General features: G+C 39.8%; 1 protein-coding gene across 1 annotated transcript; it reads left to right on the top strand.

The window, feature by feature from the left end:
* Window positions 1-1,183: 1,183 nt before the first annotated feature.
* TNFAIP6 (TNF alpha induced protein 6) lies at window positions 1,184-23,161 on the top strand. The gene is made up of 6 exons (XM_063292290.1): window positions 1,184-1,327; window positions 13,042-13,179; window positions 15,010-15,171; window positions 18,987-19,215; window positions 21,715-21,755; window positions 22,657-23,161. The coding sequence occupies exons 1-6, from the start codon at window positions 1,234-1,236 to the stop codon at window positions 22,809-22,811; spliced, it is 819 nt and encodes a 272-aa protein (XP_063148360.1). The 5' UTR covers window positions 1,184-1,233; the 3' UTR covers window positions 22,812-23,161.
* The last annotated feature ends 4,519 nt before the right edge of the window (window positions 23,162-27,680 follow it).

The raw sequence follows: 27,680 nt of genomic DNA, 5'->3' as shown, positions 1-27,680 counted from the left end.
CTCGAAAATAATTCCTGAAGAAAAATGCAAGCTTTAAGTTTAGAATGCATAAACATTCAGAAAATGTTTTAAAACCGTTGATTGCAATTGCTTTGATCATGCAATTTAGGAAGTAGAACATTCGCACCTATGTCTTGGTCTTGTCCTGTTGTTGTCATGTTTGAGGTTGACATAAACATGTTTGTTAAGATGACTTGGATCAACTGCTGCATGTTAGGAATGCATAAGATCTTCTTGGCTATATCCGTAATATTTTGAATCTATCAAGACATCAACCAGTCTGAAATTTTCAGGCATAAGGACTGGCTAAAAATTATCATATGACATTGGAAGGAACAATCTATGTCTGACTGATTTGCAGCAATATACTTTTATGTGGTGTTTGTCAACATTTGAAATAGTTTTTTCACAAAGGGGCAAGGAAGAAGACTTTGACCAAGATGGTCCAATTTTTTGGAGTTACTCTGTTTATCACATAATTTCCCATAATTTAATTTCTTTTTTCCCTTTTACTTTTTATCATGCTGGTTATTGAGGTAACATATTTTTAATACCTTTGCAAGTCCACTTTTGTTTTATTAATTAGTTTGATATAAGAAGCAATTTTAAAACATTTGTAGAGCTCTACCTATGGCACAATTATTGTTTCATCCTCATTTGCATGACTTTTATATTGTATGCCCTTATTCTAGCAGAAACTAGTATAGAAGACTATTAATGTGTTGGTTTTTTCATTACATGCCACTGTTCATTTTATTTGCCACTAGAGTTTCCTGAATCTTAGTTTTCCCAAAACAAACATTTCTCAGTGATAACTGCTAAGCTGTAATAGCTAGAAATCCCAATGAAATTATTTTGCAATTAATTCACCAGTCAAAAAGCAAAAATGTACGGGCAGCTTTTCACATACAAAAGTGTTAAAGATATCAGAAGATTCAAAAATAGGTCAAAATTAGACATTTGCCTTGGCCATTGTACAATTACACATTTACACAGACACTTTGGACTTTCCTTTAAGGGAAATTCAAAATGAGTCAGCCGCACAAAAAACAGGGATCAGTTTTAATTGTGAGCAATCCTGAGACCGCTTTAATTGGAGAAGGCATTCTGACCTCACAGATGACAACACTATTTAAGTTCTGCCAACCAGATGTTCTACCAGCAACTAAGCAGCTGCTAGCAGTGGTTTTCCAGGCTGCTTGAACAGAAGGTACAGAATATTTAACCGAAAAGATGATTGTTTTAATGTTTCTTTTTGCTTTGTTGTGGGACAGAGCTCCTGGCTGGGGATTCAAGGATGGAGTTCTACATAACTCTATTTGGTTAGGTAAGTTGATGGATTTTTGCTTTGTTTATGCTTCTGTTAATAAACTTTTAACTTCAGAAAGAGCTACTATCTCTTACATCAATCACTGTATTCTCATGTAACTTGCATTAAAGATACAAATCTTTACAGAATAATAGCACTATGGGCTTAATATTCTTTGTTTTCCATTTTAAAAGATGTTTTTGCAGAGATTTTGTTTAATGAAAAAAAATGCCTCTGAAACATGAGCCATGAGAGTGATGCTGTCTGAAAGCTTGAGCTATATAGAAAGCTAGACCTCTAGAGATGTATATGGAAACCTAAAGAGAAACAGCTGTGCAAGATACGTATCAGCCTTTGCTTTGAACACAAATAATTCCTGGAAGCAGTGCCTAAAAATAAAGTTTTCAAGTATGCTACATGTCCTTCCCTGTGCTGCATTTTCTTCACTCGTTATTTCAGATTTCCTAAATTGGCAACTCTCAGATGAGTTAAATTACAGCTTCCGAACATGCCTAACTAGCATGGTTTTAACAGTTGTAGGTGATGTACATTGTAGGCCAACCCATGTGGATGGCACTAGACTGGGGAAGGCAGTACTATTTCTTCTGCTCCATCTCTTCTCTTTCCTACCTCTTTGGTACTACTGTACCATTCTGCATATTTTAATGTTCTAGAGCAGGATTTCTCAATCAGGGTTCTGTGGAACCCCCGAGTTCTGCAAGAGGTCACTAGGGGTTCCCTGGGAGATCACGATTTATTTAAAACATTATTTCAAATTTGGGCAACTTCACATTAAAGAGGTAAGTTTCATTCTTTAGTTTAAGAACATCGTTAATGCATGTATACAGGCCTACCCATGAAACGAATATTATAATTTTGTACCTTCTGGCCTATATTTGAGCCTGAATGTGCAGGGGTTCCCCAAAGCATGAAAAAATATGTCAAGGGTTCCTCCAGAGTCAAAAGGTTGAGAAAGGCTGTTCTAGAGCCACCTCTGTTTTAGAGAAACACAGCTTTGCTGGTTCAGGCACAGAACTGCAGGAGGACCAGAACACTGGTGGCCCTCCACAGATTACTACAGTCCTCAGCATTCTTCATCCTACAGCATCCTGGCTGAAGCTGCTGAAAGTTGTAGTTCATCAACATCTGGAAGGCTAGATGTTCTCCCTCTTTTCCTGAAAACCAACTTTTGGATACTGTCAGATATTATGGGATGAAAAGTATTTGACATGGCACAAGAGGTATTCCATTCCCTCCTAAGCTCATTTTTTGCAGATCCTATACTTCCAAAAATTGCATCACTGCAAGCCACCCACAAACAACAAAACAACCTCTCACTATGTATCTCAGGAAAAGAACAAAGCAGCATGAAAGCTTTCATTTGGACTTGATACACCTAAAATTCTGATTTTATTTTTACTGTTTTTATATATTAAGCCATCCAGAATTATTGGAGTTATGTAGCCTGGACATTTGAAATCTAAATATTCAACCTCATAATATGCCCCAAGAGAGCCAGTTTGGTGTAGCAATTCAGAGATCAGGCTAGAAACCAGGAGACCCTGAGTTCTAGTCCTGCCTTAGGCAGGAGAGCAACTAGGGTCTATGTCACCCAGGGCAAACATGGATTCTGCGCCCCCCCTCCCCCCATGGGTTGGTGAGGAGCAAAAATATACTATTTTGTCATTTTTGTGCCCACCTGGGGCACATGCCCTGCTTGCCCCCCCGCCCCCAGTTGTGGCCCTGGCCTTAGGCACAAAGCCAGCTGGGTGACCTTAGGCCAGTCATTCTCTCTCAGCCCTAGAAAGCAGGCAATGACAAACTTCTGAAAAACCCTGCTAAGAAAACTGCAGGGACTTGTCCAGGCAGTCTCAAAGAATCAGACATGATTGAATGGAATCTATCCATCCACCCATCCACAAAGCTGCTTTAAAAAAGTTTCACTCACTTCACTGATGCCACCTCATTTCTGCTCCACTCAGGGCAACCCTTGCCCCCACCAAATAGAAAAATATACCCCTTAACCAGAAAAAGATTGCCTGTCCCATGACACAAGGATAGTTAAGTCAAGTCTCCCTCCTATCAAGCTCAACGCTTGGGGAATTTGTGCAGTAGCCTGAAAATGGTTGACCACTGCCTGCTTCCAGGATATCTTCACAATCCAATTTACAGCCCTGGGATTTTGTGTTGGTGTCTTCTCCAATTACTAACTAGTACTAACTAAGCACCAAGTGCTAACTAAGCACTGACCCTGCTTAGCTTTTTTGAGATCCTTCAAGGGCAGCTGGCGGGTTACGCTAAGCCAAAATGTGGTTTGTTTGGTTTGGGTTTAGCATGGTGTTATGAATACAGTACTTGTGGTTTGTAAACTATAGATGATAGCTTAGAGATTGATTCTGTAGTCAGCAGAGGACAAGTGATAACAAATTGGAAGGAGCATTAGTTTATAATAGAGTGAAACTTTGCAGGAAGATCGTTCAGTTGTTGTTTCCAATTTAAAATAATTCTGGCAGTAAAAGCAAATATTGGGTAGGAAACCTCCTTTTTATTTATTTATCTTGATGGAATATAGTTGCCCATTTCACTGGAGTGGCACCACTAGTTCAAATCTCAGTTAAAATTGTTGACTCTCTCCAATTGTTCATTTACAACACAAGTTGGAGGAATACTGGTACTGATTTAAAAAAAAACATTGGAGCAGGTATTGATCTGAGGAAACACCCTTGGGAAGCACAACTTATAGAATAGAACTGATTGAACTGAACTGGGCTTGATGGATTAACTGTCTATCACTATAAAACAGTTTCATATGTGTTCCAAATAATTTTATCCAACATCCTGGTTATCACATTGTTCTAATTGAGAATGTGTTTGGTTTGGTTTCAGTTTAGTGTTTTGTGTGAACTCAGCCGCTGTGGGTCATAAACCACAGCTTACAGCTTAATGAATGGGGAGAAATCTGCAACTCTTCCAGGCCTGTGTTGCTGGCCCAGAGCCCTTCTGAACTGCTGAAATTCAGCAAAGTTACCTGTTTGGGGCAGAACATCCAAGGCCAAAGCAAGAGGCATAATAGGTACATTGAGCTTCTGTGAGATAACTTAATTTTGCCTTTAAACCACTCGCCTGCTAGATCAAAAAGGAAGCATTATTCCAAAAATTATTTGAATCATACCGGGCAACATTCAGTTCTCAAGCCTCATTGAAATCAGTATGCAGTCTTCAAGACAGAATACCAATACGCAGTATTGCAGAGGCAAGCAGAAAGAAGATACTTGCACGAGAGCTTTGGGGGGGCCTATCTGAGAACATCCCAATAGAAGAAAGAGTGGGTTGAATGATCAGTTTGTCTGGATGCTTAGTTTCTTCTTCTTTAAAAGGATATATAGAAAGACCTGGTAACAGCTCAGTGAAACATGTAAGAGTACACATCTTTTGAGACATTAATTCATCTTGTGAAAGATTCAGTGATCTTCCCTGAGGGTGAGGCTTCTGTTTCATAGACTTCTGTTTCATAGTCAAATACATTATTTTTTCTGGGAATGCACAATCCATATTTAATGGAGACACTGCTGTATGAAGTGCTGTCCAATGTATGGTATCATAAATATGAAAAAGGTATGTACCTTATGCATATGACAACATTTCCATACATAAACACATACAGATATGGATACTATCCATACCACATTAATACTTCTATTGAAAAAAAATCTTGATTAGATATTGATCATTCCTGGAACTCATCCAGAACTTTGTAATCCTTGTGTCTTGACAGAATGGTCTGGCCCTGTGCTCTTCCCTTGTCTTTTTCCTTCCTTCCTGTTCTAGATTTTTTTTACTACTGTTGTCACCCACTGTGGAAACTTTCTTTTTAATTTGAAAAAAATGGTGTAAATGTCTAAATCGGGGATTCTCAACCAGGGTTCTGTGGCACCCTTGGGTTCCATAAGAGGTCACTAGGAGTTCCCTGGGAGATCATGATTTATTTAAAAAATTATTTCAAATTCGGGCAACTTCACATTAAAGAGGTAAGTTTCATTCTTTATTTTTAGTTTAAGAACACTGTAAATGCATATACTGTATATAGGCCTACACATGAATCGAATAATGTAATTTGGTAACTTCTGGCCTATATCTGAGCCTGGATGTGCAGGGGTTCCCCGAGGCCTTAAAAATGTTTCAAGGGTTCCTCCAGGGTCAAAGGTTGAGAAACACTGGCCTAAATAAATTGAAACTCCCAACAGTGAGTGAACTTCCATCACAGATACTGACACTGGAGGCCTCTATAGCAGCTCTGGGATAGGATATTTCAAATCTGACATGGCCCAAATAACATCACCCCTATTTCTGTGGAGGGGCAATAAGGCCAGAAACATACCAAAAAGAAAGAAAGGAGAACAGAAAACCTCAATTCTACATCTTTTTTCTCCCTTAAACGTTTTAGTCAAATGCAGACTTGGCTTTTCATTCTTCCCAGATTCAAAGTGCGGTGCATTTAACACATACAGAACGAGACAGGCAGAGAGGGACAGAGAGTCAGCGACAAGGAAGGAAAGAAATGATTGAAGATAAGCATCGACACAGGGTCAAGCATTCCCAAATTAAATATTGCCTTCTTTAGGGGCCTACAAAGAGAGGAAATGGAATCCTTCAGTAAGTCTCTCGTATGCGAGGGAAAACACCAGAATTACCACTTTTAATTAAAACCATTTAAATGCAGATTTAGCAGTTGGAAAGGAAAACCTTATCAGGTTATATCAGTATTTATTACATTCATATCTTCTTTCCTTCGAGAGGCTTGAGGCAATTGTCCCCATCCACCTCATTCCAAAATATAATCATGTTATCTTCTTAACACTGATTATGTTCACATGACACACTAAACCAAAAACCCTGATTAAGGAACATGTATTCTGTTCCCTCTGGAGTGCAGCTTTTTAACCACCATACTACAGTGTTTCATCTAAACCAGGCTTCTTAAACTTGCAGCCTGCAAGCCGTACCCAACCCTCCAAGTCCCTCTCTGCAGGCTGCAACAGTATTTGGGAAAGGGTAGACCCTACTTACATCCCTTAGCTGGCAAGGACTATCCCAAAACATGGGTTATGACAAGGGTATGCCCATTATAACAAGAGAAGAGAGTGAACTAGACCAGTGTTTCTCAACCTTTGCAACTTTAGGATGTGTGGACTTCAACTCCCAGAATTCCCCAGCCAGGTGGCTGGGAATTCTGGGAATTGAAGTGCACACATCTCAAAGTTGCAAAGGTTGAGGAACACTGAACTAGACTGATGGGCTGACAAAGATAAGGAAGGAGGGAAAAGAGAAAAGGAGGGTGCTCCTGATAGCTAACAATAGCTACTATCTATTATTAGATAAAAGTGTGTCGTAGCAACATGCTAAGATAGCAGCTGGGTCAACACAATAACCCCAACCCCCAAACAGTTCTAGTCTTGTGCCATCCCAGCCATTGGATCCTTCTCCTTCCTGAAAAGCTTTAGGCAGTTTGAATGGGAACCTCAATGGAATCCTGATTAAAGCTACGAGGAGGAGTTTGTAGGCATGGGTTGCTAACGTGAATATACAGTATCTGTGACATCTGAGCCAAAAAAGTCTGAGGTTCAGCCATGAGGGAACAGCTCATACCCCAAGTATTAATCCTGTTCATTGCCCTTCCACAGTATAGAAGCTGTGCAAACGGCCTTTGTATTTTCACACCTCATTAGAAAAAGAGTTTTTTCCAAGCCTCCCAGGGAGAAGGATTGCCTCAAACTGCTTTGAGTAATGATCTCCAGCTGGGAATTTTCTACTCTTTGGTACCAGAGCTTTCAGTTCTCCATCTCCCAGATACAATGCACTCCACGGCAGGGTTTACAATATCTACAGCAATTATAAAAGCAGAAAGCAGATTGTTGTCAGTAAGGAAAAAAATCCTGAACCATATTAAGAGAATACCTAACAGGGCCATCAGAAGTTTTGCCAACTACACTGCTTTTGCTTTTCATGTAACAAGAAAAAGAATGTTTTACCCATTCAACAGCAAGCTCTCATATCCTCTACAGTGCATTCTGTGACAGGATATGCTTTCACTCCTCTAGGTGATACTACCTCATTTGGCTTATTATGCTTCTTTTAACCTAATAGAGCAGCCAAAATTATCCTTAGCTTTGTAACTATGAACACTTATTTTGCTAAGGATGGAAATAGGTTAGCACTCATTATATGCCATCAAGTTGGCATTGACTCTTAGTGACCTCATAGACAGACTGTACCTTGGGCCAATCAGTCTCTCTCAGCCCAACTCACCTCACAGGGTTGTTGTGGGGGGAAAAGGAGGAGGAAGGAGTATTAGGTATGTTCGCCACCTTGAGTTATTTATAAAAATAACAAAGACAGGAAAGTGAGTGAGTGAATGAAAAATAATAATCTGTCCACATCCTAGTCCTTCAGGTCTTCCAACAGAGCACCCACTGCCACTGTAACTGAGTCCATCCCCCTTGCTGCTGGTCACCCGCTTTCCTTTCCTCCCACCTTTCCCAGCATTATAGATTCTCAAGGGAGTTGGACCTTAAAGCAACACACCACCATCTCCACCTGTTCGGACCCAATTTTCTAGTTTCTTCTTCCCAGCAAACTGTGAAAGAGTACTTGGTGTAAACAAATGCCATTTCTACCCCTGATAGGATCCATTTTCTTTGTTCTACATGACTTAAAGAACAGCCACAAGCCCCTGCTCATCTCAGCCTTTAACCATTTCATCTGATAAACTGTTCTTGGCAATTCCATAGCTGGCACGTTATTTTGTAAACTATTAGTTGGTTTAGTAAATGTATAGCCTTTATCAAGAGCTTCGGATTTTGGACATGCTTTTCATGCATGCATATCAGCAGAACATATGAAAGCACATTTTTAACTCTCCGTTAAAATTAGTGAGTTTAAAATTTATTTTTAACAATAAATATGTAGGTTACAACTTTAAAAAATGATATTAAACTGACTATTTATTTATGCTAATGTTATAGCACTTCCATATCCCAAATAAAAAGTTGTATGTCATGGGGAAAGTAAAGACTAATGTTATACAAGCATTAATCCTGTTATGACTGCATATGTAACAGCACTAAAAAAAAAACGAAGCAGAACGATGGGAAGATAACACAGAGACTGGATTCACTTTGCATTAAGCCATAATGTCCGTTCGCTTCATTTTGGCTTGACAAATGTGAGCCTGGCCACAGAGATTTATTCAACAAAGCATGATTAAAATAAAACACGGCCTAGCGTGATGTAGAAACAGTCATCAGCACAATCACTGCTCAGTCCTTTGGTGAGACAAGGATCCAGAGGAGGGTGCTTCTAAGTAGGACCATGCCATAGAAGATTATGCCTTGTAAAAAAAGAACTCTCTTCTACCTTCTTTATCTTTCATAGCAGGACTCTAGGGCCTTTCAGATGCCTTTGGGCTAATATTGCTTGAGAACTTACTCACTTCCTCATTTTTAACATGCCCTGTTCCTTGCATGTTGCTTAATGCTATCCAGAGACTTAAATATAGAGATGGCAGGAAAGCAGGAAGCCCTACCAGACTCCCATGCTGGCCATTCCTTGCCCCACACCTTCAACAAAATGTGATCATGCAAGGTAAGTCTACCAAGCCTATCAGGCCTTCAGAAATCCAGAGGATCACTAGGTTGCAAAAAAGGGTTAGTTTTCTGTATCTCTTTCCTGCCATGTCTAGTGTTCCTCTGGATTGTTGCTGCCCAGACATGATAGCCCAGGTGCAAGGCCCCAGCAGGAAACCTAATGGAAGAGGACCAGAGAAGGATTGAGAAGCAAGTGAGGAGTCCCCATCACTGCTGCTGCTCCCAAGTCGGCCACCACTTCAGCTGCAGCAGCACTGCTAGAGGCAGAGGCATTGGAGACCCTGGCAACTTCCCTGGAATCGCTGTTTGGCAAGGTCTTCCTCTTCTAGATCTCTTCCTCTTTCCCGCTTGTGAAAGAACAAGGAGAAAGAGAATAGAAAGTTGAGCTGCGAAAACCTAGATGACCACCCTCTTGAGAGGTGAAAGGGGTGGGGGAGGAATCTGCAAGGTTTGCCTGGGGGTCCAGGGAGCTCTATTTACACCCTGGATGACATCTACTCATCCATCCATCCAAGTCCAGTGAGCTGCTGTATTCACTTCATGCTGATTGCTGACTTCATTTCTTGTGCTGATCCAACAATATGTCACTGATGGGCTTTCCAAACAAGGTTTCCTGGGAAGGTTACTCATGGTGGATGCTGTGATTAGCCAAATTACATCAGCCCAGTAAGTTGCTTCTGTTATGAAATAATCTTTTTTGACAACAACAATACATCTAATGAAGTTGCTAAGAAACAGAGAACCCTGCCCCAATTGTTTGAGTGGGGCAGGGAGGGGGAATTCAAATCTCTAAATCTAAATGAAATATGAGGCAGCACATTTATTGAAAATGTATTAACCAAGCTGGAAGGATGTGAAAATATGATAAAACATTTTTTATTTGCATTAAAAAAAATTAAAACCCTTGCCATCCAGCTCCTTACAGAAGGCTAGCCAAGGGATCAATCCTGCACTGATAATTTGTAGACCATGCTTATTTGCAGGCTGTTTTCATAAGGTATCTCAGTGCTGTTAAAATCAAGAGTGCTGATTTAAGCTAACATTATTTCATCATTATATACATTTCTGTAACACCTATACAATTAAATTCTGTTCCATCCATAAATATGTGTTCCATTCTTCCAAAGTCCAAAATTCCTAGTAATTCTATAGCTGTACATTTAAATTTCCAAAATAGCATTCACAGAATTGGCGTATTATTCGATGACTTGATAATCTCAACATTATGGAATAAAGGAGAGTACAGGTAGTCCTCACTTAATGACCATTCATTTAGTGACATTTCAGATTTGTGATGGTGTTGCGAAAACTGAGTTACAACCAGTCCTCACTTACGACTGCCACAGCATCCCCATGGTCATGTGATCAGATTTGAGCACTTGGCAACCAGTTCACATTTATGACCATTGCAGCATCCCATGGCCACATGATTGCCGTTTTCAACCAACCCGGCCAGCTTCTGGCAAGCAAAATCAATGGGGAACAGCGTGATTTGCTTAATGACCATGTGCTTCACTTAATGCCCACAGTGATTCACTTAATGACTGTTGCAGAAAAGGTTGTAAAATCAGGTCGGATTCATTTAATGACCACTTTGCTTAGCCACCAAAAATTCTGGTCCCAACTGTGGTTGTTAAGCAAGGTATACCTGTATACTAAATGTCTATAATTCACCCTATCAGTGCATATTTGTCTTACAATTCTTTTGGTTTCACTTTGTCACTTTAAAAAATCATTTCTTAGTGCCTGTCAGGCTCCCGTCCTCATCCTACTTTTTAACATTAAAAAAAATTAATTGTAAATAAAATGCTAATGACCTTTGGCATGTTATAAAGCAAAATATTACTCTCCAGCATCTTTATTTCTAAGTATGACCTTAGATTCATAAAAATTCTTAGCAAATAAAAATGGTGGGTAGTTGCAGGCCAGTTAATTGCAAATGTGCCCATCTGCCTTGAAGAAGGACCACAATTGGAACTGATAGTAAGTCTCCTGGGATGGCAGGGTAGCTGAACAGTAGGGCTGTGCAAAATTCATCAAATTTGGAAACAGAATGTTCCAAACAATTGTAGAATATTCCATTTCCTTTCAGATCATGCCAAATCTCCTGAACCATGCCTTTCTGGGAATGGTTCTATGGTTTCCAGAGTCATTCTGTAGACATTCTGTACAGTCATTCTGTAGATGAAGTTGGCACCTCTCTCCCAGAAAGGATGGAAGGAAGCTACAGTACCTCACCAGTTCCCTTTCTGCTAAACCGGTCGTCTATGGCCATCCATAGCCATCTGTAAACAGACAGGCACCCTGCATAGTAATTCACCGAATTCAGACCTCTAGTATAGTTTATTACGTGGCCTATTTGCTCCCTGCTTCTTCAGGAACTCTTCATATCTTGCAATGGATTTCAAACAGAGAAAAGGAGTAAGCTGAGGACAATTGTAATTTACTTCTAGGCGGCAAAGGAAGGAAGAGGGGAAATCAGCATAGGCTGTAAGCACAGAGCAGTTTGTCAATTTGGCTTTTGGAATAACGGCTTTTGCTGATTCTCTCAAGTGGGCCAAATGATTATACAAAATGAGCTACATACGCCTGTCGTGGGTTTTCCTTTCCCTCTCTTTTTAATAAAGAGGATCTTCTTCGTTTTGCTTTGCTTTGTTTTGTTTGGTTTGGTTTATTGTGTTAAGCCTATTTTAAAGTTTATCCTATAAAGTTTATCCAATAGTTTGGTGTTATTCCAAATTCAAAACAGCACGACACTTTTGTTGATTTTGGGAAACCCATGCTATTTTAATGCTGCGATACAGTCTGAGAGAGCTCCAAGGACTGCAGGAAAGGAGTTTGGGCTCCTCACCTCTACTTCAGACAGCAAAGACACTCCACACACCTCAACCACGTTTTGCATGCTTACTGCCCGGAGTCGTGCAGCATATGAATTTAATATATTATCATTATCATTATCATTATCATTATCACTACTTCTACTTCTACTTCTACTTCTGAACTATTTGGATGTTCCTCATGTGGGGATGCTGGGAGCTCCCCATGCCTATGTTAGAACAAACAAACAACCCACCTTCCAATCCTGATTTGGGAAACAAGGTCCTTGGAATACAACCAGTTTTTCATTTAAAGCTTACTAACATTTTAACCCTATCCTTCAAGTTAAATCCAATAAAATCAGATCAATTTATTATAACCAAAGGCCGGCCAAAACACGATCCTTAGCACAGATTTTATTTCTGCTGCCTTTGTGCTAAATACAACTGGGCGGCAATCCTACGATTCCTGAAGAGCGGATTGTAGGGATTATAGAAGGAGGAGGGTTTCACCTCAGCTGCCAGCCATTGTGGTACCTCCATGATTCTGACCTCCCTGGCTCTGGTGACCAAAGGGTGGGCGTAGGGGATCGGAATCCAAGACCTTCCTGGTTCATGGAGATGCCACCGCATCTGTTAATCCAGGGGTCCCAAATCTTTTGGGTGCGATGGGACTTTTGAAAATTTAGGACATGTTGAAAGTACGCTCTGAAAAGAGATGCCTGGGGCACGGCAAAAGAAAAAGGTATTTAGCTACAGCTCCTGCTCCCATTTGTCCTTTTTCTAGGCAGATAGCCATACATCCAAACAAAATAATTGGGCTGGAGCCAGCCATTTTTTAAAATGTTATTTTTAAATAAAGTTGATAAGACTGATTTGAGGCCGAGAAGTGGTCTTGGCAGTGCAGATGCTCTGGAGGCTGTGCCTTTGCTTTTCAGCATTTCAAAGAGTTTTTCTTCTCCTTTTTTAAAAAAAGTAAAAAGTTTTTTAAAATGCAAATAGCCAGCAGGCTTGAGGGATACCAAGGAACAAACTGGTGTCTCCACATTGGAGGCCCCAGTGCTAACCTATTCCAGGTGTGGAGCAGGTATAGAACTTTTCTCTGGCTTCAGTGAGGTCACTCCTCCCTCATTTCAGCCCTCCTGGCAGGAACTCAGCAAGCTTTGAGGAAACCAAGGGGAGAAATCTCCATGCTTTAGTTTTCCAACATAGTAGTCATTATGCCAAGTTTTATTTTCTAACCTTCATTGCAACTTTTACTTTGGATTAACAGAACGAGCAGCAGGAGTGTATCACAGAGAAGGACGGTCTGGAAAATACCAACTGACCTATGATGAGGCAAAATCAGTGTGTGAATATGAAGGAGGACACTTAGCAACATACCAGCAATTGGAGGCTGCAAGAAAAATAGGTATGAGAACATAGTAGACATCACTAGAGAGTGCAATCCATCAGGACAAAGCACTGCACAGGATAATGAGGCTTGAACATATTCATTAGTCATTCCATATCTGGGCTGCACAAATATGGGCAATCACTAGATGGCAGCACTGAAAACTCCAACCCTTTGTTGTCATCTAGTGGTCATCAAACATTTCACTGTCTGTCCATCTTTGGCTTTTGATTTTGTTTTGTCAAAGACTCACCCATATTATGAAACTGTTTCAGAAAGTAAGTTATAAACAGCACTGAGAATGAAATTCTAAGAACTCTGTGTACTAGGATACAAATCCATTTGGCCTTATAATAAAGTTGATCATACGCCGGACAGATGTATTTTAAATATCCACATAAGCTGTAGGTAAAGGTAAAGGTTTCCCTTGACGTAAAGTCCAGTCGAATCCGACTCTAGGGGGCGGTGCTCATCTCCGTTTCTAAGCCTTGGAGCCGGCGTTGTCATAGACACTTCCGGGTCATGTGGCCAGCATGACGACTCGGAACGCCATTACCTTCCCGCCGAAGCGGTACCTATTGATCTACTCACATTTGCATGTTTTCGAACTGCTAGGTGAGCAGGAGCTGGGATTAACAATGGGAGCTCACCCCGCCGCACAGTTTCGAACCGCCGACCTTCCGATCGACAGCTCAGCGGTTTAACCCGCAGCGCCACCGCGTCCCTATAATATAACATAAGCTGTACAATATAACATAATATAACATAATAGCTGTACAACCTATTAATCCTGTGGAACTTACACCCAAGTAAAGGGCCATCACGCTTGTGATGAAAACCAGTGACCAACGTTAACAATATGTGACTTGAGATTTCTACATTATCAGGTAAAATGTGTGCAACCTCATTTGTTGAAGAGAAAATGGTGCAATTAGATGATAAAGCAAGCAACCAAATGATAAAATGCCAAACAATTTGATAAATAGGTATGGAGTCTGTCAAATAGATCTGACTCTTTCATTAACTCTCCTTTCAAGAAAATTCTCAATCTAAGAAATAACTCAATTTTCCAAATTTCAGGACACACTTGGGACTTGTCAACATACCTGTTTTAGGTAGAAAATACTAATCTTTGGGGAACTGATCTCTTACATGCAAATATGGAAAGGTTCTTTTTTCTTCTGCCACCATTTCTTGTTTAGCATAATTAGTGATACTAACATGGAAAATGAGGTTCTTAAAGATACAATTTCAAAATTCAGAGTAGGGCAAGTCAAAGATATTTCAGCAGCAGGGGAGAAATCTAAGCAAAGGCTTATATTTCTCCAAAATAAAATTACAAAATGAATGACCTATATATGTGTGTAAACTATTAGAGAATATTCCTGATTGTAAGGAATAGACATATACAATCTGAAACACAATGTGTGCATTCTACAGTGGATGGTGTTGTATCAAATAGCTTTGCATTCTGGGTAGAATAGAAATCAACCCACCAAGAATCCAGTAATACAATGTTTTATATAAGTCAGGCATCTCTGAATAAAGAATCTCGGGACTGCAATTTACTTAGCCTGTGCCTCCCATAGGTTTTCATAGCGTAAAGTGAAAACAGTCCTTTTGGTGGTAAAAGGCAAAAGTTGATCCAATTGAAAAAATATAAACCGGGCATATACAATTCTCTGTGCCTGGGGTGGAAACTGTTTTGCTAGCAAACCCTAATTCAGTTTTGAATAATAGTGAATCTATTGTACATTGGCAATGAGAACAAGAAATGGTGAATCTGAAGTTCGGCGTTCCCTCTTAGCCAACACTTGTCTTGTATGACACTTGCCTTTCATCCCTCAGGGTTCCATATGTGTGCTGCTGGCTGGTTAGCTAAGGGAAGAGTCGGATATCCTATTGTGAAACCAGGAAGCAACTGTGGCTTTGGGAAGACAGGGATTGTTGATTATGGTTTTCGTCTCAACAAAAGTGAAAAGTGGGATGCCTATTGCTATAATCCTAACGGTATGTGAACATTAAATATATTTGTTACAGCTATTATTATTTAGCCTTAAGGCTCTACCTTTGCAAAACTACCTGCCTCTGAAAGCAGCCAGGACTGCTGGTGCCTCTTCAAGAATAGTGTAGCCATAATATTAGCAAAAACATTTATGGGCTAAAACCCATTTCATCAGAAGCATTAAAATACCTTGACTTAGGATTCTATAACTTTTTGTGGTTGAGAAAAAAGTGTCAAATTATGTTGGCAATTTTAAATGATGACATTACAAGAAAGAAATGTAGAAGGTATAGCCAGTGATATTAATTTTACTCACAAGGTGGGCAGTAATGCATAAATCCTTGTACTGTAAGGCTAACTAACATATCATAGAATCCTAGAGCTGGAAGGGACTTTAGAAATTACCTGGTCCATCCCCCTGCTCAGTGCAGGATCCACTAGAGCATCTCTAAGAGATATCCTGCCTGTTAGAAGAACTCTAGCAAAGAAATCATAACTTTATGCGGCAGCCTGTTTCATATGAAGTATGGAGCATGAGAAACGGAACTTGCCCTATTCTAGCTAAAGAACATTGAGCAGGATCTCTTGCTGAACAGTAGGTAGGATAGAATGGCCATGTTAAGACTTATGATCAAGTGCCCTAGAAAACTGAATGTTCTTCCAAAGTAACAGGGAAATATATGTCATAATGCATCACACCCTAAGAGATTCAACACACTACAGGAGAGATGGAAAAGACAACAACTAGGGGATTGATGTCGTTTTGAGCAGCAGCCCCATACTGTGCCTAATTATACTATACTTGTATTCTAACACACAGTGACTTGCCAAAAGCCACTCAGCTGAAACACGAGGAAAGCAGGATTTAAAGTTCATAAACAAATTGGATTTCTTATTCCAATAGAATCTGCATCTTCAACCAACTGCTTTTGTCCCTCTCCTAAGTTCAGGGCAGACTTCACTTACAATGATAAATGTAAGTTCAAATCTTCATGAACATTCCTTTGCTTGCTTGCCAGAGTCTTTCTGGAGAAGGAACTGTAAGGAAAACAGCTGCAAGTGAAGACAGGGTTAGTCCCCAGGATAGGTTCCAGCGTCCAACCATGTCAAAGCACATAACGTTGCTTCTGCCAAGTCCCTGCTTTCTGCTGGCAGCGGAGCCCATTCTTAAGCTATTGATGTGCCCCAGTGGTTGCTGTTTAGGAAAGCCCTGCACATTCCATCTGGCTAGCCTACCAAGCAGGCCTGAGGGCCCCTCTGCTCATCACATTAATTGCGTGTGACATTCAGCCCTGACTTGAGTTGCCAGAAGCTAGAGGTTACTCTAGGATACTTGTGGAAATGTAATTCATAAGGAAGAAACGCTTTATCATTCCGCTTAATATGTCTTGAAACTATTAAGTTTAAAAGGGAATTAATTCACATGTCACACCAAGCTATGATTTGGTTTATCCATGGTTTATTAAACAAGACATAAGAGCCCACACATAACTTTATGCCATGAACCACTGTTGAGTTCATACATTAAAGACAAAACTAAAGAAATAACTCATATTATGGCTCAGAGTAATATGTTAACCTATCGGGGCAAGAAACTGTTGAAAGTGGGATTTAAGCATTCCCAAACTGGATAATCTAGAGCACGGTTTCTCAACCAGGGTTCCGTGGGACCCTCGGGTTCTGCGAGAGGCCACTAGGGGCTCCCTGGGAGACCACAATTTATTTTAAAAATTATTTCAAATTTGGGCAACTTCACATTAGAGAGGTAAGTTTCATTCTTTATTTTTAGTTTAAGAACACTGTTCGTGCATACCTACAGGCCTACCCATGAAACAAATATAATAATTTGATAACTTCTGAGTCTGAATGGTTCCCGGAGCCTGAAAAATATTTCTAGGGTTCCTCCAGGGTCAAAAAGTTGAGAAAGGCTGATATAGAGAATATGCTTCTATTCCCAGAGCAGGCACCTTCAATTTTTTTGTGCTTTCATTGTTACTTCTCCATAGAGATGTGCAATACTTTGGATCCAATTTTGAAAGTTATTTCAGAAAATAACTCTTTTAAGAGACAGGTGCCATGTTGTATATTCCAAAGCACAGAAACAAATGAGAAGTGCCTCAGCCCTGTTTTATTAATGTACAAATTCACTTCTTTTTTATAAACAATTCTGTTTTGAATCTGTTTGTTTTAATGGAAATAGAACATTCCATACTATGTTATATACCGTAATAGTCCAGTATTAGAAACTGCACTATTTTCTAATGTTGGGTATGTCTGTTTTCTCTTTTCTTTTCTCCCTTCTCCTTTCTTTCTTGTAAATGCAACGTTTTATATTTCTGAGTGCTGTGCTCAACAATACTGTATCTTCCACTCTTTGAAAAGTGCTGCAGAGAACCATATTCCATAGTCCACAATGGGAATTCAAACTGAAAAGTTATGTAGATTTGCCCACGTAAGCCGCTGAATAACCTTTCAGGGTAGAAAACTCTCACAGATGTCAGGAAAATGGGAGAGGCCACATGTTGTTCATAAAATTAAATGTAGTCAACCTCCCTTCCTTTCCTATTTGGCCATATCCTCTGAGAGGCAAGTCTGATTTTTTCCAAATATATTGTTTGGGTAGTGAAAATCTTAATTAAACCAAGTTGTTGACACAGGTTGGTGAGTCATGTTCTTTCCATTGTAGAAAAAAATAGGTCTTCGCTACTAGTGGATGATATTATTTAACTGAAAACAAGACTGCAGGTAGGACAGTGTGTCCTGGGAGGTTCATCATCTTGCCACTTTTCATTATCCCATATTCCAGTCAGAAAGAACTGACTAGTGTGGTGAACTCGGTGCCAGAGTTTTCATGTTATTTTCTGGTAAAAACAGTTCCTATATGCCTGCTGCTTTTTATTCCTATCTGTTTCCTGGATGGCACGGAGAATCAAAATATGGCTCTTAATCATCTGGGAACAGCGCTTGGTTGTGAGCTGCCCAGAGTTGGTACAAGGTAGACAGTTATATAAATGTTGTGAATAAATTAGATAAATAAGCCTTAGATTCAGCAGGAAGGCATTGCATTGGCATGCTGCTGTTTGGAAATATCTGGAAGGTATTGGCTGTGGAGTTGCCAAAAGCACATAAAGCACATGGGTTTTTTACCTCTATTATTCAGCTACTCATCTGAGGAAAGCCGTGGAATTCCTTAAATAGGTGCTTGGAGATGATTTGGGGATGAATTAGAGCAAATGGGTGGAAGTTTCATCCAGACCAGACAGCAGTGCTAAAGGAAGAGAAATGACCTGGATAGAAATACTGAGTATGTTTTCATTTCCTCTGAAGGTGTTCATAATTTCGGTTGGCTTCTGAATTTACTGTTACCTGTGGAAGCACAAGTGGCCAACTATATCACCTACCGTATGTTATGAACTTGTCCTACTGATAGGGAATGGTAAGCCACATGGGGAAGACCATGTTGTTGAAATATGGCTAACAAATGCACCCAATCAATCAATCAGTCAGTCAAAGCAACTTTTAAATATGCAGATGTACAAAAGCGGTATAGTACACTTTCAGGATTATTTTTTTCTATCTTTGTTTTCTTTATTCTGTATTAGTGTTAGTTTTTATCTTCTTTTTGAAACTTTTAATACAATTTATTTTTAAAAATTATAAAATAAGACTATTATAGATGCGTCATAGAAGGCTGGCACAAAAAAACCCATTGGCTGTAACCAGACCTATTTATTAAACCAATTTACCTGTTGCAAACTGCAGAAGCCCAATTTGACATCTGGGATGAGAATGAGGACTGATTCTGTTATTCCTCTCTCAGGAAAAGCTTGTGGTGGAATCTTCACAGATTCAAAACATGTTTTCAAAACCCCTGGGTACCCAAAGGAATACGAAGATGACCAAATCTGTTATTGGCATGTACGAGTGAAGTACGGGCAACAGATCCAAATTCAGTTTCTTGACTTTGACCTTGAAGATGATACAGCCTGCATGGCTGATTACTTGGAAATATATGACAGCTACGATGATGTCAATGGTTTTGTGGGCAGGTAAAATTTTCAAATCTTTCATAATATATGAAGTACAAATTGCAAATAGTTGGGGGAAGGGGTCAGAGGAAAGGCCAAGGATTGTTTTTTTCTAATCCCACCCAGTCCCAAAAGTCATGTTTACACACACAGAAGCCAAGCTGATCAGCATATATAAGTACAAGCCCAGCTAATAAGTGCCAAATGAATACTAATAGCCATACACTCTTTCCTTGTTTTTTCAACCCACTCCTTCTTTGTCCCTTACCCAAGGGAGCCCATCTTAGACCCAGTCCAAACCGTCTTCCAAACTCATGACACTTGCTCAGAGGAGGCTGTAATCCCAACCAGTGTCCTCTCAGTCTTGATTCTGTCATCTCTCCAAACTATTAAAAGCAGACACAAAACTTTCCCCCCTCATTCCTATTCCCTCACCTCTCTGACTCCAATAGGAGTCTCCTGATTTTTTTAACCTTTCAGCCCCATGCAGATTGACAGTGACAAGCGATTATGTCAGATGAAGTTTGAAACATCCGAAGATCACCCATATTTGCCTTAACTAATGTTCTTCCATGGGATTTTTTTGATTTCCCCCATCTCAGCAAACACTAGTGAAAAGTCCTTTCCCCCAATATTTCATGCCCCACCACAACAGAAAAGGAAAATGGGGGAAATGAGACCCTTCTCCTGTGAGCATCCTCAGGAGGAAATGCCAGTTTGTGGCTCCTGGATGTTAATTTTAGACCCTAGTTTTATTGGCCAGGCATGGTGGGGCAGACTGGGGCTGCTCTTTAGATATCTATTACTGTACTTCACTGTGTGACATGTTCTTACGACTTTCCTTTCTTTAGATGCCCTCTTGAGAATGTGGGGATCAGAGTAACACCAGTGGGAAAAGTGTCCAGCTTAGGTCATTCTTATGGGCTTTTTCAAACTGCCGATTCATCATTTTGGGAACAGAATGATGGACCTGCTTTTGATTCAATCCAGTATGATTTTTGATACATTCTGACACATGTGGTGATAAATGTGCCTTGCAGTGCTAGGGGCTACTTTACTGAGGGAGACCTTGGATTTCTGCCCACAAAGATTATTCTCCATATAAGAAGTACTATAACTGAGACTGCAGTCTTGGTTTTAGCTTCTCCAGAAGCTGGATTTGAAAAATTCTGGACCTAGGTTTTTTTCTCTTGTTCTCTCACATATATTTGGTTACAAATACTTATGGACATGTAATACACATATGGTTATATGTTCAAAAAAGTACATTACTCAGTGGGAGTAAAGCATTTCCTCTCCATATTGAGAGAGTTCCCTGGGGTGTCTGTAGGGTATGGTCAAAAAAGCCAAGATGATATATCCCAATGGTGCAATCAAAGCTCCTCCTTTTATATGTGATACACATAAAAAACAGGAGGAGCTTCAACTGCACTGTTGTGGCCACCATCTTGACTGTTTTTGACCACATCCTACAGACATCCCTGGCGCTTTCTTTTGCTTAAGGAACTAAATGCATCCCACCTAGATGTAAGATAGATGGAGGGCATTAGAGAACAGATGCTTCAGAGCATGCTTTCTTACTCTTATAAATTACTACCATCCACCTATTTTTCCTATCCTTCCTCACAAGAGTATATGTTTAGTAGCAGATGTGCAAGGCATTTTTAAAAAGTATTTGCAAAGTGTGTTAATGCAAACAAATCACTTTTCTTTGAACTGTTCAAGCAACAGCCACATCTTTCCCAATGTTTGCATGGCTACTCAGAAAGTAATTCCCAATAGTCCCCAGATGCCTGTGCATTGCTGGTGATCCCACTGAAAGTGTTGTCTGTGCCTGCACATGGACCAGCAACTCCAGACAGCTTTTGAATCAGCCATGCAGACCTTGAAAAGGACACAGCTGCTTTAATGCACCAATGAGAAATGCTTAGTTCTAGTAATGCATATTATACAGTACATCATCTCTTTCAAATGCTTTGCACAGCATTATTTAGGTTAAATGCACATCCAAACCTTAGGGGAGTTAATAGTCAGTGGGAACTGGATGTAAAATAGAGAAAGTAGATGGAGGAAGGGTTAGGCATCCCTTCCCTTGACCCCTTTCCATAGTTCCTTCCCTTTAAAAAATAATTTTCAGGCTGCTTACTAGTAATGGAAAATCTATCTCTCAGGAGGGCAGAGTGGAATATTCAGGGGAAAAAACGTAATGGAGAAACTACCTTATGGACCCACTTCTTGAAAGTTAAAGGGTTATGGCCTCATTAAGTGAGGGGAACCACCTCTTTGGAGCTGTAGCCACATTTTAAAACATGTTTTGCTCATTCTCACAAAATGGCTATGGGTGGGCCTGAGCATTCACAAAATGACTGCCAAGCATTGCTTTACAAAAAGCCACTTCTTCCAAATTCCAAAGCAAGCACCCAATACCCCAGCCTCATCTGAAGCTGCCGTTTGACTTGGGGAAAAAAATGCAATAAACATGTCACTATCATTTGACTGACTTATATTGTTGTTTTTCAGATATTGTGGAGATGAACTACCAGATAACATCATTAGCACAGGTAATACAGTGACCACAGGTGAAACAGGTATAACACTTTCCTCTCAGATTCAAAGAGCTAGAGCCATCAAATCTGAGTTGCAATAATTGCAATGATCACTTATTATGTGCCATCAAATCAGTGTCGATTCTTAGTGACCCATAGACAGATTTTCTCCATGATGATCTATCCCTAACCTGGTCCTTCAGGTCTTCTAATGGTGCAGTCATTGCCACTGTAACTGAGTCATCCACCTTCTGCTGGTCATCCTCTTCTTCTCTTTCCTTTCACCTTTCCCAGCATTAGAGCCTTCTCCAGAACGCTAAGTCTTCACATAATGTGTCTGAAGTAGGATAATTTGAGCCTGGTCATTTGTGCCTCTATTGTGAACTCAGGGATGATTTGTTTGATGATTTATTTGTTTGTTTTCTTGGCTGTCCTGAGGGTATCCTCAGGACTCTTCTCCAACCCCAAAGTTCAAAAGTGTCAAGACTCTTCCTATCCTGCTTCTTCAAAGTCCGCAATGATCACTAGATGGCAGCAAACATTCCTGTATCTCTTTGCTGCCCTCTAATAGTCAACTGGATGTTTTCAGCCGCAATCTGGTAGCCCGATACATAGTACCACCTGAAGATAGGAGAAATACCGCTCCTAAGTTTAATCATTTCATCAGATAAACATTCTTCAGATTTTTTTCAACTTCGCAGTCTAGCCTGCAACCTCTGTGATTTTCTGGTGGCCTCCCATCCAAGTACTAATTAAACATATGCAAGAACCCTGAAGAAAAAAACCCAAATCTTTGTTTTAAAGAGAGAAAAATCCAAAAATTCCACAGAGCTTTCTGTTTCCATCGTTCGTAGAAACAGAAAAGGAATAGTCATATTCTCCCCATCACATACATGGTCTCTCTTTCTTATTCCAGGAAACGTCATGACACTGAAATTTTTGTCAGATGCTTCAGTAACAGCAGGAGGCTTCCAGATTGAATACACTGCTATCAGCTCACCTAAAAAGAATACAACTACCAAAGTTGTACCAAATACGAAATATTTTGCTGGAAAATTTGGCACTCTATAAAAGAATTTTGCAATGAAAAAAGATAAAAGCCTTTAAAGGGAATATGCTGCACCTTCCTTTCCTACCTTGCGGAAGTTGCTAACTTTCTCCCAGAAGATCCCATTCCCATGACTTCTGGCCTGGTATCTCCTCCCCAATGTGTTCTTCTCTCCTTACTGGTTTTCAGTAACCCAGGAATCTTCCACTGGATTGAACTGAGCACTCCCTTCTTTTCTGCTGCTGCAGAATCTGCCTTTTAATATTTTGAGTCAAAGGATCTGGGGGAGTAATACTTGACTGTGCTAGTATCTTCCTTTCTGCTTCAGAGCTCCTGTGTGTTATCTTTTTTCTTTCTTTTCTATTTTTCTTTTACTTTTTTCCCTTTCTTGCACTTTTAGCTTTCTCTGATTTTTCTTTTTTCTTACTTACTTTATATTCGTTTGTATTAGTTTTTATCTTCTTTTTAAAAACTTTTAATAACATTATTTTAAAAAATGCTGACCGGAAATCCCTTATGGACTTTTTGCAGAAAACAGAAAAAATTATGATTTATGGACAGGATAGATTACAGAAAGAAGAGAGACATGTTGTAACTTTAGAGAAAGAGGTAAATTTATAATTGTACTTACAACTGCTGTAAAGAAGATCAGAAGTCACTTCTTTGTATCCTTTTTCTTTTCTATTTTTCTTTTACTTTTTTTCTTTCTTGCATGCACTTCTGGCTTCCTCTTTGATTTCTTTTTCTTTCTTTCTTACTTTAGTTTGTATTCGTTTTTATCTTCTTTTTAAAACTTTTAATGAATATATACCTTGTGTGTGTGTGTAGGTATATACATACATACCTACCTACCTACAGGAGATATATATATATATACATACACACACACACACACATATACATACACACACACCTCCCCTGTGTGGTAGCACCCTTGGATGTTACGCAGTGGGGATTTCCTTGAGCCAGAAGGTTGTGAAGAAGCATTTACTCACCAATTTTCTCTAAAAACTACCCTGCATTTGATGTATTATTAAGCAGCTTAGGTAATAAATATTTAAAACATCTTGAGAGGAATGCCTATGGGGGTCCTTTAATTTACTTGATGAGGAGAAGGAGAAGGCAGCAGACCTCACAACATCTGAATGCTTATAATTATTATTTGGGGGGGGGTGCCTTTGAGACAGTGATGACTCCTGGCGACTGCCTGGACAAGTCCCTGCAGTTTTCTTCGCAAGATTTCAGAAGTGGTTTGCCTTTGTCTGCTTCCCAGACTATTGTTTTATATCAACTGATACGAAAAAAAGCAGTACAATACAACATTAGGTAAACCCCTTTACTGACTAGTTGGGTTTATATAATGTAGTACCCCAAAATTAAATAAATCACATTTTGGATTAGCAGGATGTACAGTACAAACCCAGCAAGTGACTGTTAGACAACCTACTGGCTTGCAAAATTTACAAGGATGTGTTACTTTTCATTTCATTGTAAAATCTGTTTTCTAAGGCTTGTTACCAAGTCTTACAAGAATCCTAGGATGTCATTGTGACAATTTGCATAATCTATTTTAATGTAAATGTAACTTACCTTGTCTGAACTACTTCAGCCTACCCACCATTTCAGGGGGATGAGCAGATGGAAAATCCACTAAACAGGAGTCTGAACCAAAGTCCCAGGTCTACCATACTGGGGGGTCTATTAAATTGAGGCTTCATATGTTCTTGTGTAACAGCAGATTTTACTCTCAGACCAACTCATATAAGAACTTAATCCACAGAGTATCCACTGATGCTAATTAAACTCTGCCATCTAGCGGTTTCAAAGAGCAGTATCCAAAGTACCACTGGCGTGTATATAGATGGGAAACAGAGGGAAATAGGATGGAAGGGTAATCTAGGCTGTGTTCTCCCATCAGCACTACCATGGTTCACCCAATTAATAGGGTTGTGCAAAGCTTCAAAATGGCCCTTCACTCTGATGAAGTATTGTGCAGCTGCTGATTGAAGCAACAAGCGCTCTCTCCTTTTATAGAAGAAAACTGCTGGATTACTATACTTAACTTCTGGAGTCTTTGTTGACAGTTTTAGTAGCCTTGAAGAGATTACTATGCATACTCAGAAGCTGGGGCTATCAGATCCAGGCTGTAAATATCCAGAAGGTGACTTGATAGCCAAGAGAAACAAAGAAACAAACACACACCCCGCCCTTTCCTGCCATTCATGGTCTTTGAGATTTTTTTTTCAGCCAAGAGCTGGAAGCTGTACAAGAAATCTCTTCCAGTGAGCTATTCAAAGAGATGAATATGCATATGCAAAGAAGCCTCTTTAGCCACTGAAATTGCTGGAGGATGTGCTAGGGGCAACAGGAAGCACCTTGTGCCTTCTCACTACAAGACCTGTGTGGCCTCTGTATCATCAAGAAGACAAATGAGACCCCTTCACACAAGTCTGCTGACTCCCCCAATGTTTTGGGTTCCCCGAAGACATAGAACCATAAACCAACCAGACTAGCTGGGTTCTCACAGCATACCAAGCCTAAAATATTAGGTGATTTGCACTGGATGATGCTGTGTAAGTCCAGCCTCAAGAATGAATCGGTTTTGCAAATTGAAAAGAAAAATGACAACAAGTGCAGGCTGTCCAATTACAAACAATTCAGTTAATCCAAATACTTTTCTGAATTCAGTATACAGTCTAGACAGGCGTAACAACACAGGTAAATGTGTACAAGTAGGAATGCATACTGATTTTTACTTTGAGATCCTACTTTTAATAACAGCAAGGAATGAAGGGGGCTTTCTTCATCAGACCCCAAATCTGATAGGCAAGCTGCTATTTCCACCCTTCAGACCTCCCTCCACTCAATGAAAAACATTTCTAAATCACACCAATTCAGCCCATTTCACTAAACAACAACAGCAGCAACAATAATAATTTATTAAACTTGCATGGCACCTGATTCCCAATGACTCTTAGAAAGCCAATCTCAGAAGGCTGGGGGCTGCACAAAAGATGCCTACCCCAGTCCTATCCATTATCTGCACAATTCTTAGCTTTTCTAGAAGCTAAGACCCCAGTGAAAACATGCCCAGAACACAAAATACTATATAGCCCCCACTTTTCCAACTGGTTTTCCAGCTTCATTCTTTTTTCTTTCTTTTTGTCTTTCAACAAGTAGGTATTTTTTGAGTTTTGGGCTAAGCCAGAGTTTAGCATAATAAAAACAAGCTTACACAAAACTCAAATGTGGACATTCCTCCCCGCACTAGTACAGACATAAAGAGAGGACTACCAGTTCTAAGTTGCCAAAATCCAGACCCCTTGATGCAAAAATCTTAAATCTTTGCCTCTAGCTAGTGGCCATCTGGATTCTGGCAGCTCAGATCTGGTTGTGCTAGATTAAAACCTCCCACTTCTTTTTGAGATTAATGGCAGTTTACCATATGGTCTGAAAGAACGATTATTTCTGATTACAGTTAATGAGAAGCAGGCCTGTTTCAAATGGTTTGCCCAAGGTTGGATGACAGGCCAAACCAGAATTAATCTGAAATGGGAACAAAAGCTTTCAACCCTTTCCTCGCGTTTGCATGAAAGATGAAGAGGGAAGGAGAGAGCACATACAAAAGACATTCTTAAAAGTAGAGGCTTCAGACAAGCCAGATCCAAAAATGCAAGAGAATTCCTAGAGGCTTGGCACTTTGACAGGTTAGCCATTAACAGACACACTGGGTATGCTCCACCTACAAACCATTCAAGAAAGGAAGCAGTCAAAGTCAGGGAAAGGGGCAAACAGCCTTAGGCACATCCTTCCTCATCACACACTTCTTAACCAACATCCAGATAAGCAGAAACCAGCACCAGATAAGGAGAACAATTCCCCAATCAAGGGTGGAAAGACAAACTACCACATAGAAACAGCCAGCAAACTTGGCTTCCCTATGCTCTGATGATGTTACATAGCCTGGTCATGAAAGGTTTGCAAGAAGAAAAACAAGCTCAGAGAACACAAGACCCCAACAATTCAACCCTGAACTACATATAATTTCCACTACTGCAATATAAACACATCAAATTTTAAACTCTGGTCATTGTACAAAATGCACACACATGCAATGAATTAAGAGCTGTGTCAGACCTGCATTCAAGTTTACAAGGCTGTATCCAATCATTCTTAACTGAACCTTCAAATCAAAATTGCGAAATCAATTTTGTGATTTGGTTTTGTGCTTGTGCATACTTTTTATCAAACTCAAGTTTTCAACAGAATCAACAATTCTGATCCAACCAGAACAACTCACATTGGATCTAGAAGTGAAGTACAGTTTTTGGTGCAAAACACATTTGAACTTTGAGTTGCTAACATTCAATTTTAATCAAATCTACTAAATGTTTTCTACAATTCAGTCTGCTAAAAATGACAAGACTTCTACATATTGTTCACACAATGGGTGGAATGACTATTGCCAAGTTTATGCATTAGCTCATTTAGATGTAAAACTGAAGTGTAGATTTAACCATCTATTAACTTGGCTAAAGCAGTCTTAAAATTTTACTTTAAGTGAACTACTCTAAAGCATGCTTTGCTTAACCCTGTTTTTATTGAATTGGAAGCATGAACTCAAGATTATGGCTTAGCTCCGACATCTGATCCTGATCAGTGTCACCCTGGTGGTCTGGTTCTACCACTCCGTGCATTCCAAGCCTTCGGGCTTTAGTCTGGGGGCTTATTTTTTTGGAGACAGTTGTACAGACTTTACTGAGTGGGGCTTGTCATAAATGAGCGCAGGTTGCAATATCAATTTGTCTATAACAAAATAAATGCGCAAGGCATCTCAATCGAATCGCTGAGGTCAAGTTCGATGCTTTTGCACGGTACAAAATGCTTTCCAA

Source organism: Candoia aspera, chromosome 1 (genome assembly GCF_035149785.1).
Source record: "Candoia aspera isolate rCanAsp1 chromosome 1, rCanAsp1.hap2, whole genome shotgun sequence".
Taxonomy (NCBI): domain Eukaryota; kingdom Metazoa; phylum Chordata; class Lepidosauria; order Squamata; family Boidae; genus Candoia; species Candoia aspera.
Note: the sequence above shows the minus strand (reverse complement) of the source record. Positions and strands in the feature narration are given on the sequence as shown.

Excerpts from the sequence above, each read along its gene's own strand:
- TNFAIP6 (XM_063292290.1), top strand. The coding sequence starts at position 1,234 with ATGATTGTTTTAATGTTTCTTTTTGCTTTGTTGTGGGACAGAGCTCCT. Across the intron at positions 13,180-15,009 it reads GGAGGCTGCAAGAAAAATAG|GGTTCCATATGTGTGCTGCT; the intron begins GTATGAGAACAT and ends TTCATCCCTCAG. Across the intron at positions 19,216-21,714 it reads GTCAATGGTTTTGTGGGCAG|ATATTGTGGAGATGAACTAC; the intron begins GTAAAATTTTCA and ends GTTGTTTTTCAG.